This window comes from Alligator mississippiensis, chromosome 6, assembly GCF_030867095.1.
Source record: "Alligator mississippiensis isolate rAllMis1 chromosome 6, rAllMis1, whole genome shotgun sequence".
Taxonomy (NCBI): Eukaryota; Metazoa; Chordata; order Crocodylia; family Alligatoridae; genus Alligator; species Alligator mississippiensis.
This window is the reverse complement of record NC_081829.1, coordinates 18520449-18534741: the sequence shown is the minus strand read 5'-3', so window position 1 is coordinate 18534741 and position 14293 is coordinate 18520449. Positions and strand designations below refer to the sequence as shown.

Here is a 14293-nt window from a genome sequence, read left to right as displayed (position 1 = left end):
TGACTGGAGGGAACAGAGGTATTAACAGAAACAATTCTTAGTCTGAGATGGGATGCGGGCTCAACAAAGGCTGGTGCATGTTGGATGGGATGGCGGGCTAGCATTCACCTCAGACGGGACAAGGAGTTAAAGACAGATTCTCCTCAGTTGGGGTTTACGATGGAGACAGCATCACCTCAGGAGGAACGGTGAGGGATAGTTGAGTTATGAGGGAGACAGGTTCACCTGGGATAAGACAGGGAGACAGAGTAGAAACCAACTCCTGTTAGGTGGGACAGAGATTTATACCAGCGACAGGCTCATGCTGGATGAGGCAGGACGTTTAGCAGCGGCAAGCCCACTTCTGTTGTAACAGAGCCTGAGTCTTTCTAGGGGGGAGACCATAACAGAGAGCTCTATAAACCACAGGTTTCCCTGGACCTCTGTGATTTGGCCACAAGTCCCAATCCCTCAGCCCCAAAAGTTTTTTCACGAACTGCCTCTTTGGTAGGTAGCCTCATAGCAATGCTAATCGCTGTGCTTTGCTCCCATTTTACGCTCTGCAATGGAGATTTGGCGATTTTTAACACTGGAAATCAGCGGAACTGAAACTCATCTCCGAGCCGAGTGCCATTCTCCACAGCATCAATCGCGCTGGGTGGGAGGGTCCCGAAGTTCCCAGTGGAAGCATTGCCAGCAGGCCAGTTGCAAGGACAGGTGGAAGGGGGTCTCCAGTAGGACCCTCAGCCTTCCTTGCCCGAGAGGAGAGCAGCACAGTGCTTTGGGTGGGGACTTTGCTTTCCTAGCCTCTTTTTCTTGCTCTACATCAGTTATTGAGCCTCCTTGAGCCAAGGATCAGGAGATGCTAATTCCTCGTTCTCTTTCTCTCTGTATCCTGCAGATGTATCTGAGGGCTCAGTTCCCAATGGAGACTCCCAGAGCAGTGTGGACAGTTTGCGAAAGCACCTTCGTGCTGACACTTTCACCCAACAGCAGCTGGAAGCTTTAGACCGAGTCTTTGAACGTCCTTCTTACCCTGACGTCTTCCAAACATCAGAGCACATCAAATCTGAGCAGGTGATTGCTTGGCCTGGGAACAAGGCTACAAACAGGGGTCAAGCAGGAGGCTCCTGAAATGCAGCAAGCCTCCATGCTCTCACATGTACCCTCTATTGCATGCATGGCACACATACAAATACACCCCTACCACCTGCATGTACACAAGCTGCTGATATGATCTGACCATACATATACACACGCATCCACTGCTTCTCCTCAAGACACACGTGTACATACACACTAAATGTGTGTGCATAGGTCTCAATATTGACATGCATGTGTGCATATCCCTCTCTGCCTGGCCACACCTTTTCCTACACACACACCTATGTACTACATGTATACACGCACACGCTCACCTCTCTCTGTGGATGCACATACACCATGTCCATAAGCACAACATTGCACAGAAATACCTGCATCTTCAAATCAACTCAGAAACCAGGAACCAAGGGCCTGATCCAAAGTCCATGAAATCCAGTGGGCTCCTTTGTCATGGCTCAAAGCTGGAACCTGTCCCTTTTTTCAGGCTAGCTCTCTGCACTTCAGCAGTTCTTGCCTCTTTCCCCCACTCAGGCTTTTATCCCAAAAGCTGTTTGTCTTAATATAATGAAAATCAAAAGTCTTTTTAAACCGCCCCAAGCCATAAACCAACAAAGGAAGGGAAGGAGAGGCTGGCTGTGGACTCCCTTCATCCCAGAGTCCCTGGGTTTATTACAATGAATAACCTTTATTTACTTTCATTAGACTATTAAGCACCAGCACAGTCATTTTTCCCCCTGAAACTCTGAGCAGGGCCCATAAAGCAAATCCGAAGCCTAATTGAGTTCATTTTAATTTCTCTCCGATCACAGCGAATTAGTCTGGTGATAAATCAGGGGGCAGGCTCACCCCCAGTAGAAGGCCTAATTTGCAGCTAATTACAAAACTGATTTCTACAGGAAGATCAATACGAGAAGGAATTGGAAATGACTAGGCAATCGTGGCTGGCCAGGGACAGGAGGGGGCGGGGTGGGGGGGCAGCTTGTAAGGAGTTGCTGTGAGGGGGGAGGCTGAAGAAGTGGATGGAAAAAAACGGAGCAGAAAGAGCAGAAAATCAGTTTTAATTTAACGTAATATTAATCAGAGCAACTTTTCCTGCTGTTTTGTAGTCTTCCCGGTTCCTCCAGCTCCCGCGTCTGGTCCGGAGGCTGCTACAATAAAAAGGCAATTACCAGAGCCTTTCCGACAGGACCCCCTTTCAGATTCAATGGCTCTCCCCCTCCCACCCTTCTGTTAGCCATGTGGCTGCCCCCCTCCCCAATTTCATACCCCAATGCACAGAGTGGCAGAGGCGGGGGAATGAGGCTCCTTTGTTTGTTTTTAAAGAGCCAGGAGAGAGGTGGTGGTTGGGGGTGGAGTGGGCTCAGGAGGGCAGAGGGAGCTCCCAGCAAACTGAACTCAGATACAATGGACACCCGCCAACACAAGCCCCTTCCTACAGCAGAAATGCCCCAGTGTCCCTGTCAGATCCAGCACAGCCTTCTCCCCCTACTACTCCACCTGTCAAGGCAAACGCGTTAGTTATTCTCTTGCTTTTTCTCAACTAGAGAGGATGCCAGATCTGATAGCACAGCCCCTTGAGTTTGCACATTCAAACTTCTCCCCTTGAGCAAGAGCACAGCTGCATGGGGGACAGTGGGCCAGATCCTGTGCTCGTCTGCAGTAGACAAGCCATCCGCATTGCTGCTAGAGATGGGGAAGGAGATGCTGCTCACATGAGAAATGAAGGTCTCATCCTGGGAATTCCCTCTTGTCTTCCCTTTCTTCTTCATCTGTTTCATTTCCTCCTCCTCCTCCTCCCCCATCTGTGCAAGGCTTTGCATCTTTTCCCTTTCTCCCCCATCTGTACACCATTCCCTTTCTCTCAGCGCATCAATAGCAAGCTGTCTTTCTCCTCTCCTCCCTAGGGTAATGAGTACTCCCTCCCAGCTCTGACCCCTGGTCTTGATGAAGTCAAATCAAGTCTATCCACCTCTGCTAACCCAGACCTGGGGACCAACGTGTCAGGACCCCAGACGTACCCTGTGGTGACTGGTAAGCTGCCTACCTAAGCCTCTCATTTTATTTCCCTCATCATCACAAGCTTCTGCTTTTTTCTGCCAATGCAAGATACATTTCTGTGGCTAACATCAAAATAGACAGAGTCTGAGGGAGAGAAGGGAGAAAGCAAAGTCAAAATTCACAGCATTGGCAGCTGGGGGTACACACAAGTATGGGTAAGGGACAAGTGTATGCAGGTGTGGATCAGGTCTGGATGTTGATTGAGGACCATTTTTTCTCAGGAACAGTTCTGTCTAAGTGTGCATGAGGGCCAGATAAGTCTAAGTGTGGATGAGGAAGAAGTACTCAGGTGTAGGTCATATACAGATGTTGACTGAGGACAAGTGTGGCCAGGCGTGTCTTAGGTGTGTATCAGGTACAGTTGTCCATTACGGGCATATATGCCAAGGTGTAGGTCATCAGCCGCTCTACCCAGATATAGACAAGGGATAGGTGTCCACAGCAACAGAATAGGAAGACAGAGCAGAGGGTCTGTTTTGTTGTCTGAAATTTCTCTTTTAGGCTTGGGAATAAGCTTCACCTTTGATTCACACCTGGACTCTGGGGGAAAATTATTTGGACTGTATTTGCACTTAACATTTAGAAGGGGCATTTGCAAATCATTTTGTGCTTGCTGTTTTATGATAGCTAAACTCTCCCTGACTCAACCTCCATGCCTTTGAAGAAATCTCTTCCTTTTAACAGCTATATTAAAAGAAGGTGTGAATGAAAGTCAGAGGGAGGGAATGAGGCCAAGTTCAAGACATCAAGGGTGTCAGGATGCTAGGGGATAAAAGGCATGTTCTGAGCCAACAGATCTGCTAAAATGATCGCATGGCCCGTTGCATCCACATATCCTGAATGGTACAGGAGTTGCTAGGCATAACATCCTCAAGCTGGAATTAGGCTCCATGGCCTGTATAAGTGCAAAGCAGTATAGAAATAGGAGTAACTCAAGACAAATGGTAGCAGGAGCAGTAGCTCACTCATGAGCTGATCTCAGATAGTGCAGCAGGCAAGGCACTTGACCTCAGACCCTTCTGAAGCAAGATTTCTGTGTCTCATGATTGTGTGCAGCTTCCTGAGGTTAACGCTAGGGAAGCCCCTCGTGGGGAAAAGGCCTGCTGCTGGAGAAATCTCCTGTGAACAAAGAATTTGAGATGCTAGGAAAGAAGAGATAGAAATGGAAGCAGTGGAAGATACTTGACTGAGCAAGGAATCGTAGAGGTGATAGAAGGGAGAAAGAAAGTCCATATCGCTGGCCAGAATCTCAGCCTGATGAATGGAGGCCCTTCCTGATCCCTCACAGGAGATGACCCACTGACCCGTGGGCCTTTGGATGCTCCCCATGCAGCAGTGGCAAGGCACTGCTCTCCAGCCCACAGAGACAAGCTGCGGAGGTGATGCCACCAATCTAATGAGTTATTTTTATGGAGGTGCTCCTGTACAATGATTTGTTTGAGGAAAATCCCTTAAAATTAAGTGTCCTGCAGTCAGGGGGTCATTCCCAAGGGACCATGTGCCCCCTTCCCATCCTCTGTAGGGAGCATCCTACCAGCCTGGGGATGGTATCTGAGGATTTGAGTGCTACAGTTGTGCCTCTTACCTCTGTTCTAACACAATTCCAATCCCCTACACCCAAGTCATCCTAGACGTGGATGTCAAAGCTGCTCCATATTTACTGTGGAATATAGACCAGTGAAATACACGTAGGAAAAGCAGAGGGAGATAAACATCACCATACAGCAGGCTTGTGTCTCCTCCTGCCACATAATTGGTGACAGTCATAGGAACTAACCTAAAGGGTCAATGCGACTGATGGCTGAGGTAGGCATAGCCCCTAACCAGCTGTTACAGTTGATTTCAGCCCATGTAATTTAGATTCTGCTTTCCTCAAGCTGCTGCTGAGCAAAGAGACTTTGTAGGATACCATATGAAATTAATAGCAAACTGGAGCTTAAGTGGGATCTACCAGCATAGGGCAGACAGGTCTGAGTCCACACACATTCACAGAGCATCACAGGAAGGTGCAGAGCCTCACTCTGGGAGAGCCATGGACATATGTCTGTGAGGACCTAAGGTAACTTCTTGGTTTTGGTGATACCAGAGCTTGACCAGAGGTCCTTATAAAGCCAACCTGCCCTACCTCTTACATAAATTCTTAGCCCGATAGAAAGGCAGATCATTTAAGGAAAAACTGTGCCTCTTCTTCATACTCAGCTAAGTTAAAAACATGCCTTGAAGCACGATCTAGCTTCAAAGCCTAGAACACAGGATCCGGGGAACATAGTATCTTTACGTCCTTTGGGGGAGACCCCTGCAAAACAGCATAAGAGACAGAGAGAGAGGAAGGGCACCCTTATATCTCACTGGAGTACCACAATGGTCCAGAGGTAAGGGCAGAATGAGAGGACAGCCCCCACCTAGCTATTAGAGGTGAAAAAACAATGTCTGAGCTAATGTCCTAGCAGAAGGCATCCCCCCAGCCCCAGGCAGTTGGATCAGAGACAGAGCAACCCCACCCTTCCTTCATGGAAGGTAACTCCCCCCTAACTGGATGGCACTGAGGAAGGGGTCCTGAGACTCATAGATTTTAAGATCAGAAAGGACCTGCTCTGATAATCTAGTCTGTCCATTGTCTAGAGCAGTGCTTCTCAAACTATCTGATGTGGCAGACCAGCAATTTTTTTTCCAGTGGGCCAGGGACCGGTGCCTGGTTCAGCCAGTGGCAGCAACTGCGTGTAACAGCGCTACACAAATGCATGACCGGCTGTTTCTTTCTCTTTTCTCACCTTGCACGAAGTGACATCACCTGGAGTGTTGGAACGTACGAACTGTGGCGCTATGACATATCAACGTTATGCTTTTGAAAATATATTTCTTTCTTTCCTGGCAACTCACTGTGGACCGGTGAATATATTTCTTTCTTTCCTGGCAACTCGCTGCAGACTGGCAGCGGTCCGCGGACCACCACTTTGAGAAGCACTGGTCTAGATGACTATTTAGTCTTTCCTCCTGCATGGGGTGGGTCATATTTAGTTTTCCAGTGAAACATCTTCAAGAGATTTCCTTCCCACAGGATGGAGCATTTTATCTCGTTAGCACTAGGGGCTGGACATGCTGCACAAGCTTGGGGCATGGCCTTCTGGAAGTGGTTGGGGGAGAGGGGCTTAACTCTAAAAGAAGTCTTGGGCTTCTGCAGAAAACTCCCTGCATCCTCTCCCTCTTCCCCCCGCCTCCCTCCCCCCCATACTTCCTGGAATGGTCCCAGCTCAGCTTGGGAACATCCCCATCTGATTTATCTGGATCCAAGAGTGAGAAAAGTTCATTTCAGACCCAGCTTGACATTCCCAGGTGGCAACTTAGCACTAACATCTCAATCTGTATGCGACATTTCAATCAGGCGCAGAGTAACAAAAGCAGAACCATTAATGTTGGGAGCTGTTCGCCAGTGGTAATGATGGGGGAACTCAGAAACTGGAAATGAAAAGGGAAAAGTGAAAACAGAGAGAGGCAGAGGGGGGAGAGGTTTGGAGAATTATTCCTTTACACTTAGGACAGGATCCAATGTTTGGATTAATGGCGCCATTACCCAAGAAAGGGCTGCAGATAATGCTCATTCTTAAAATGTTTTTGCTGGCAATTAAACGGTTGCAGTTATTGATCTTCATTGATTTGATGTCCTCTGATTTGCATAATCTATTAAAGATGAATGATTCATGATGTGTTTGTTATAGGGATGGGCAGGGTTTTCAGGAAGGACTGTAAAGGTGGGGGACTGAGCACTGCTTCCTGACTGTACATTGGTTGGGGCCGAGAGCAGGGGGCAGGAGCATGCAGGGTACATTCTAGAAGAGATACTGGAGCAGATCTGCACTGCCTGTGTGCTGTTCATGGCTTAGGTGCTCTGGACCCATAAAGGAGGCAGCTTGGTCCTGTGGATAGGGCTCTGGCCTAAAGCTTAGGTGACCTGAGTTTTGACTTTTTGTCATTGCCGTAGAATGACATCCAGACCCCATATGGGGTAGCCAGTGGGAGACCAGCCTGCTGGGATTAGTCATCTCAGTTCATGGGAAGGGTGACACCTCTAAACACCCATCATGCTGCACCCCCAGTCTGTAGAACATCCTCTATTGTTGTGTTTACAGCAACTTTTGGAGGGGGTTATCGGGCGGGGGGGGGGAGGGGCGGACAGAACAGAAGACTTGCTCAAGGCAGAGAAAAGGGATGTGCTCTCTTTCTAAAGCTCCAGATCAATGTACGACATGGCATCTGGCTTGACTTTGCTTTGAATAGATTGGTGATATTGTTCTTGTCTGTGAAATCTGAACAGGGTGGGACCTTTTCTCTGTGGGAGCCAAATATTCCAGCCGGCTGACTACAGGCTGCAGTGCTCACTCTTTGAGTCTCACCCACAGTGGTGGGTTTGCTTCAGCCATATCCTGATTCTTTGGTCTACAGATTGCACTGGGGCAGCAGGGAGAACCCAGAGAAATTTGTGGTCCTTTGGTCATTGATGCTGCATAATGTAACTGGCAGCAAAGGTTAAGATCTCTAGCACCAAGGGATGAATATCCCATGGTATTCCAGGAACAGTTAGAGGCATGACTCCAAAGGCTAGATCCTTGCCTATTGCTACCAGGACCTTGACAAGTCAAACAATGACTTGAGCACTTGTTCGACAGTTGATTTTCTTTCCTCACTGTTGGAACAGAGATTGTCTCACTACATTTATTTGCTATGGAGGGGTGGGTCATACTTAGTTTTCCAGTAAAACATCTTCAGATTTCCTTCCCAAGCTGACCCCTGTGGGCTGAATGCACTCAGCTGTGTAGTGTGCTGCTACTGTTGCATGCAGCATGTACTGAGTGTGTGGAAAAGCCTTCCTGCCATAGTGCTAAGTGTCCATGAGATCAAATTTGGGATAAATCCCACACATTTGGTCTTTAGGCAACACATCTGGAGATCAACCACCTTTTGCAGAAACCAAGATCAAGCTTGGACACCTAAAGAATGGGCAGTCTTGTCAGTATCTGAGCACCTACCAAGAGACCTCATTTTCAGAAGACAGCAAGTGCTCAGCAGCTCTGAAACCTAGGCTGTTTATCTGACTGGGATTTTAGATGCCTGATTTTAGGCAACTCAAGTTGGGCAGCTTTCAAAGACTGTAAAGCCAGAGGGGACTGCTATGATAATCTAGAATCAGAGCTGCCCAACTGGTGCCTCATGGGCTGCATGTGGCCCACAAATGGCCAAATTATGGCAGCAGTGGCATTAACTCCCTCTGTATAGTACGGGCCATAGAATTCCATGAAGTTATTATGCATCCAGTCCCTACCTTTGTTTGAATGAGAAATGTTGATTTTAGAATGAGATTTCTACTTTGATTAAAGATGTTAAGTCCCAGATCTATCACATCTCTTGGTCTTCTGAGCTGGAATTGCATAGAGTTTCCTGAATGCCTCTAGATATTTTGACAGCAGCCAAGAGCATGTGATTTGATATGTTGATAACGGGCAAACAAAAAGCAACCTTAATGCTATAACACATGGTGTATAACTTGCTTTCCAGAAGTGCTCAGTTTTTGCAGTTTGCATTGACTTCCATTGAAATTTGGCCATATATGAGTCTGGTAAAAATGCTTAAATCAGAAGCAGCCAGCGTGAAGCTGTACAGAAAGTTTTATACTTGTTTGTGACAACCAGTGACAGTGCCATCCATGCCAAGGAGTCATACAGCAATACTGGGACTTCTAGATCAAGTACATCTTAACCAGATGTATACCCGCAGAGATGTTGGGACCATGAATGGAAGAAGAATCTGTCTCCTTCATTTTCTAATAGCCTGTCCAGCAGCTACAGCTCTGAAAACAGACAGGCCTGGAGGGGAGTGTGTATTTGTGGAGAAAATGGAAATTCTAAAAAACTCAGTAGTTTTTCTACTAGATCATCAGTGGCTTCCATATTCTTGGAAACTAATCTGTAGTTATAACTCCAGAGATGAGCTGAGGGGACAGCTGGTAATGAAATATGCATCCTTTCAAAGAGAAAAAAAAGATACTTACAAAAGCTCTTACTTTGACCAAAAACACATGGTAATATTTACCATGATATGAAGGAAATCTCTTCTTTGGGATTTGTGCATGTGAAAAAAGAATAGTGTATTGAGGTGGCTTTCAGTAGTAACTCAGTAGCTGGGTGGAGGTCCTTAAAACTCAATCAAATAGGGTAACCAGTAGGATAGCTAAAGTCAGTCCTGAGGAAATAAAACATAACAGATGCTCACAAATGGCTTGCAAGCTTGCCTGAGAACATGCATCTTCACAGGAGGATATATCTGAAGGTGGTCCCTTAAGGAACATTAGATTATAGGCATGATAAAGAAAAAAAATCCCTAAATTGAGTCCTGGACAACTGCAGTATCAGCTAAATGAACCTTGACTGCAGCCACCTGCATCCCAGATTCAGCTGGAGATAAAGGATGAGCCAAGGTCCAAGAAAAGGATTGAAAGCTTCTTTAAACCCATTAACTGTTGACTGAAATGGACACTGCCATTGGTCTTCCTGCTAAAAGGTTTCTGAGGTTCTTCAGTGGTATGGTTAGCACATGTAAACAGGAGCAGGTCACTCTTCAAATCATTGGGTTTTTTGCCTGTCAAGCAACCAAGTGTGTAGAAGCTGCTCCGTATGGAAAATCCATCTCTTCACAATAGAGCCTGTCCTTAGGACCAGAGGACTAAACCATAGTGTTATCTACACAAGTACCAGTTACTGCACAATCAGCGTCTCGTTTAGACACGGCTTAAAGAATGTCAAATCACAGGATTTGGAGAAGTCATTGGCTAAGTACAGGGATACAGAGTTTGTTGAAGTGCTAAGCAAACTTTTTTCAGCTGTAACCTCTTCCAAAGGTGCAAACAGTTTATTTGCAAGTAATTCAGTTCAATAGCTAGTTCATTCAAAATTAAGAATCCTGGTGGGAGTTGGAAAAGTAGGAAAACATTTTCCTCTGCCAGTCAATGAAAAAAAACTAGATGTGAAAAATGAGATTTACTAGGTCTAAAATCTTGAAGGCCCTGCTAACCAGAAACAATTAAGTCAACTGCCTTATTAAAATAATATTTCCTTTGTTTAATAAATTACTTTATTAAATCAGGTTCAAATGCAAAACATATTTAGAGAAACTTACATTTTTTCTTATATGCCCATCACAGTTAAGGTAGTTTTATTTCATTAATAAAAAGAAATGTAAAATGCTGGTTTTGTGCATATTAATTGATTTCTAATTTCTATTCAAATAGAGTTTGACACAAATCGTGAATAAAAATGTAACTACAGTCTAGTAAAAAAAGAAATGCATCATTCACCATTTTCTAACATAATAGCATGTAAAAATTAAGAATCCAAATCTGTTGGCCTGTATAACTACTTAATAATAAGTGTAGATATAGTGTATTCTAAAACAGCAATGTATAGCAAAAATAAATTTAAATAAAGGCAATATTTATTGAGATTTTTTGGTGGTTACCAACCAATAAGAAACAAGCTTTAAGAAAATTGCTAAACAATACAAATGCAAAATAAGATTACAATTAATGCTTTAAGCAAAGTTACTGATTTGCAGTTAAATATTCACTAAAATTAGAGATTTAAATCAATTGGTTTTAAATCCATCCACTCTACATGATGTGGCCACAGCTCCCCCTTCTTGCTTGGTTGCTTGAGACTGAATGAGGTGACCTAATAGTTCTTCCATAATTAACTGTTATGAGGTAGGAATTTGCCTAACAACACAGCAAATCCTACAAACAGAGAGAGGCACAGGCCACAAGGATTTTATAGAAAGCCATTATTGATGGACCTTTCAACAGCAGAATAACCCGTTCTGCATATCTCTGGAGACTTCAAAGCCTTGACTGAACTGTATATGGTAAATACCAAATCCATGGAGCTGGCACAAGTCCTACAGAGATCAGTTTTCATTGGGAACAATCCTGCTTCATCAGAATAATGGAGATGCCCTCTGTGAGGACAGACTGAAACATGAAAAATGTGATCAAGCAGTCAAGTACACAGAACCAGTGCAGAGGAAAGGAGAAGGGATAACTGCATGGATAGAGGAAATGCAAAGCTATGCCTTTCAGAGATACTTGTTTAGTTTTCTTAAGATCCAAGATTTAGTTGAAAGGAAAACAAGAATAGATCTCAGGGCATCTCCAATTTGAGCAAGGGCATCCCACCACAGGGAAAGGTATTATCTCTCTACCTCATCAGAAGCAGTGGGAAGGCAAAAGGAATTATTATCCTATTCAGTGACTTCCAGGACCAAATGGCCTACAGTGATGGATGGCCACGCAGCATACGCAGCTCTTTGAAGTGGATAGAAATAGCAGGGAAAGGGAAAGAACTGAGATGAGCTGATTCCATGCTTTCAGTGAAGATATATTGGGAATAATTTTGAAGATGGAGACAAAGATGCTGAAGAGAAAGAATGTCATTCATGAAGTGAACACTTGGAAGGGCTTGAAATGCAGATGGCAGTGAAGAACCTTGAAATGGTTGGGTACGCAAGAAATAACGTCTTCCTTCAGTTACTTTTAAGGAGCTAGCAAAGATAAGAAATTGACATCCATGGATCTGACTGGTCTTGGCATGGACACTGTGATTAGCAACACAGCAAACTTGCCCTGCAGAATGGCCTTACCTAAAGGCAGAAGGTAGGGTAGATTTGTACCTTATAGACTAACTACATCAGAAATGTATAGCATAAGTTTTCTTAAACAGTAGGATTACTTCATCTGATGATAGTCTATAAGGTGCAAATCTAGTCTCTCTTCTACCTGACTTCAAACTAACTATCTCTGTCTTACCTAAAGGGACATCTTTTAGAGAAGAGGATTATGTTGTTTCCATGCCAGTTCAGTCCTCAGCTCTTCTAATGGGACTGAACAAAGGATCCATTAAATGTTATGTGTGGTGGTGATTTCTGTGACATGGACACTTCTCCATTAAGAACTGAATGAACTAAGGCCAACAAATGTATTTTACATTTGAATCAAGCACTACTAGTCATCAGATGTCAGTAACTTTTGATCTTTCTTGAAGTGGATCGTAGTCAGGCAAGCCATCTTCCAGTAGAGTTGAAGTTGCCTCTTGAAGCCTCTCAGAGAGCTGGAGCATGCATGGAAATCTTTGGCCTTTCCTTGTCAATGTAGAAATGGTGAAGGGCTATCCAGAAAGATTCATTCTACCTTCCTATCAATTAAAAAACATCTCCATGTAAAGCCTCTGGAGTGGCACTCAAGACACTGGTATGTGTCCTGCTCTGACCACATTTCCCAGGTATGAAATGTAGTATGAAAGCATCTTCATTCAGTGGTCACATTCAGGCCTCAATCTATCAGAGTATTTATACATGCATTTCACTTGACTCACACAAGTGATCTCATATAACCATTACATCCCAAGGAATGGGGAAAATCAAATGGAAGAGCATGACAGCCTGCACTGGACTAATGAGTCTGCTGAATTTACCTGGTCCATCAGTGTTTTTCCAGGGTTTAAAGTGCATCCTTCTGCAATAGTTGCATCTGTGAATAAATGATCTTAGAGCAATGTAGAGGCGACTTCCCATGGGCTACTCAGGTAATTAAAGTTAAGCATGCTCTGACAGGATGCAGGGAGTCAGGTTTGACCCTTGATCCCCTGGAAGTTTCATGTTTTACTAGATCTGAGGAATACAGAGCCGCAATTTTCTCCACCAAGGAAGGAGGTGTCAATTTATTTAAAGGGCTGCTGCCAAATAGTTTAGTTCTCCCCACAAAACAGTTTGGGTAAAATACTGTGTTAAAAAGGAATGGGTAAGGGGATTATGAAACCTGCTATAAATTTCAATTAGTTCATGACAGCTTTGACTTCAAAGGAAAAAAGCAATTTCCATTGTTTCTTGAAACATATTTCAACAATTCCTTAAATTTTGGGAAGCCAAAGAACAGTACTGAGCTAGAGCATTGGAAATGGAGAATGGATCTGAGCAGAACCTTAAACTAACGCTGATTGGCCAGATATAGTCAAGTCCGTGCATGGAACAAAGAACAAGCAAGAGCAATAACATTGAAAAGCAGATTAAAGGCTATAAATTCTTTCTGTTGTTATAGCCAGGAGTGAGTTAGTAAAACAGGGAGAGAAGAAGTGATTTTTTTTAATTGAGTTGATTTGTATCTTGACTGTGACTTTCATAACCATCTTGCAAAAGAGAAAGTTGCAGAAACAAAGCTTAGCTCCTCCAACAGACACATCACGAAAGACAGCAGCAGTGAAATACAGTGTGCCATGCCATTTTGCTCTTGTACACACAACTCATAAGATTTCTGGGGTCAGATCCTCACCTGACTCCACTGATTTTGGCAGAACTTCAAGTTACGCCAGCTTAGGTTTGAATCCTATATTGTTTTGTTCTGTACAGTCATTTCTAAGGGAGTGAAAGTTAGCATGAAGATGGAGTCAGTAGAGAGGATTACAGCATCAGCAGATGACTCCAGAGTCCTGGGTTTGGGTCTTGCTTTGTCACAGACTTCCTGGACAACTCTGGGTGAGTCACTTAGCTGCTGTCTGCCTCCATTCCTATCTGCAAAACAAGGATAACAGGACTGCCTTACCTTCCAGATAATGCATTTAAGACTGTGAGGCACTGGAGACTAAGTAGCTGAGACAGATTCTGGGCAAAGGCGAGGGACTGAGCCACGTTGCCAAGACTGTGTACAGGACTGCATTCAGTAGGCAGGCACAATGGGAATGTGCCATCCAGAAATTCCCTTCTTTGTTTACTGTGAAGAAAAGAAACCCTGAATGCAGCTCTCTTGAACTCCAGGAAACCAGCAACGATAAACAAGCAGCTTATCTCTCCTGCAAACCCCCCATTGCCAGCAGAGAGGGCAATAAAAGGCAAGATGAGTCTCCGTAGGAACCCAAAGCTGTGAATCTTCCTCTCACTCTGTCTGGCCAAAATCCCTTCATTCACTGGGGGAATTTAGGCCAGAGATCACCAATTCCATCTCCCCGCCAGAGTAAAAGAGAGGAGGGTTAGAAAGGAAGAGAAACAGCCATAACTCAGAGAGTGCAGAGGGAGAGCACAGAGCAGAAACAGGGGAAGATGTTTAGCTGTGCCCTGGGCT

General features: G+C 44.7%; 1 protein-coding gene across 12 annotated transcripts in view; it reads left to right on the top strand.

Annotated features, from left to right (window-relative positions):
• The window catches only part of PAX2 (paired box 2), a 115108-nt gene that overhangs the window by 78861 nt on the left and 21954 nt on the right, over positions 1-14293 (top strand). For all 12 annotated transcript variants that reach the window (XM_019499440.2, XM_019499438.2, XM_019499437.2 and 9 more), the window contains 2 exons: positions 881-1056; positions 2988-3114. In XM_019499440.2, the coding sequence (XP_019354985.1) occupies positions 881-1056; positions 2988-3114 (303 nt within the window). The remainder of the gene's footprint in view (positions 1-880; positions 1057-2987; positions 3115-14293) is intronic.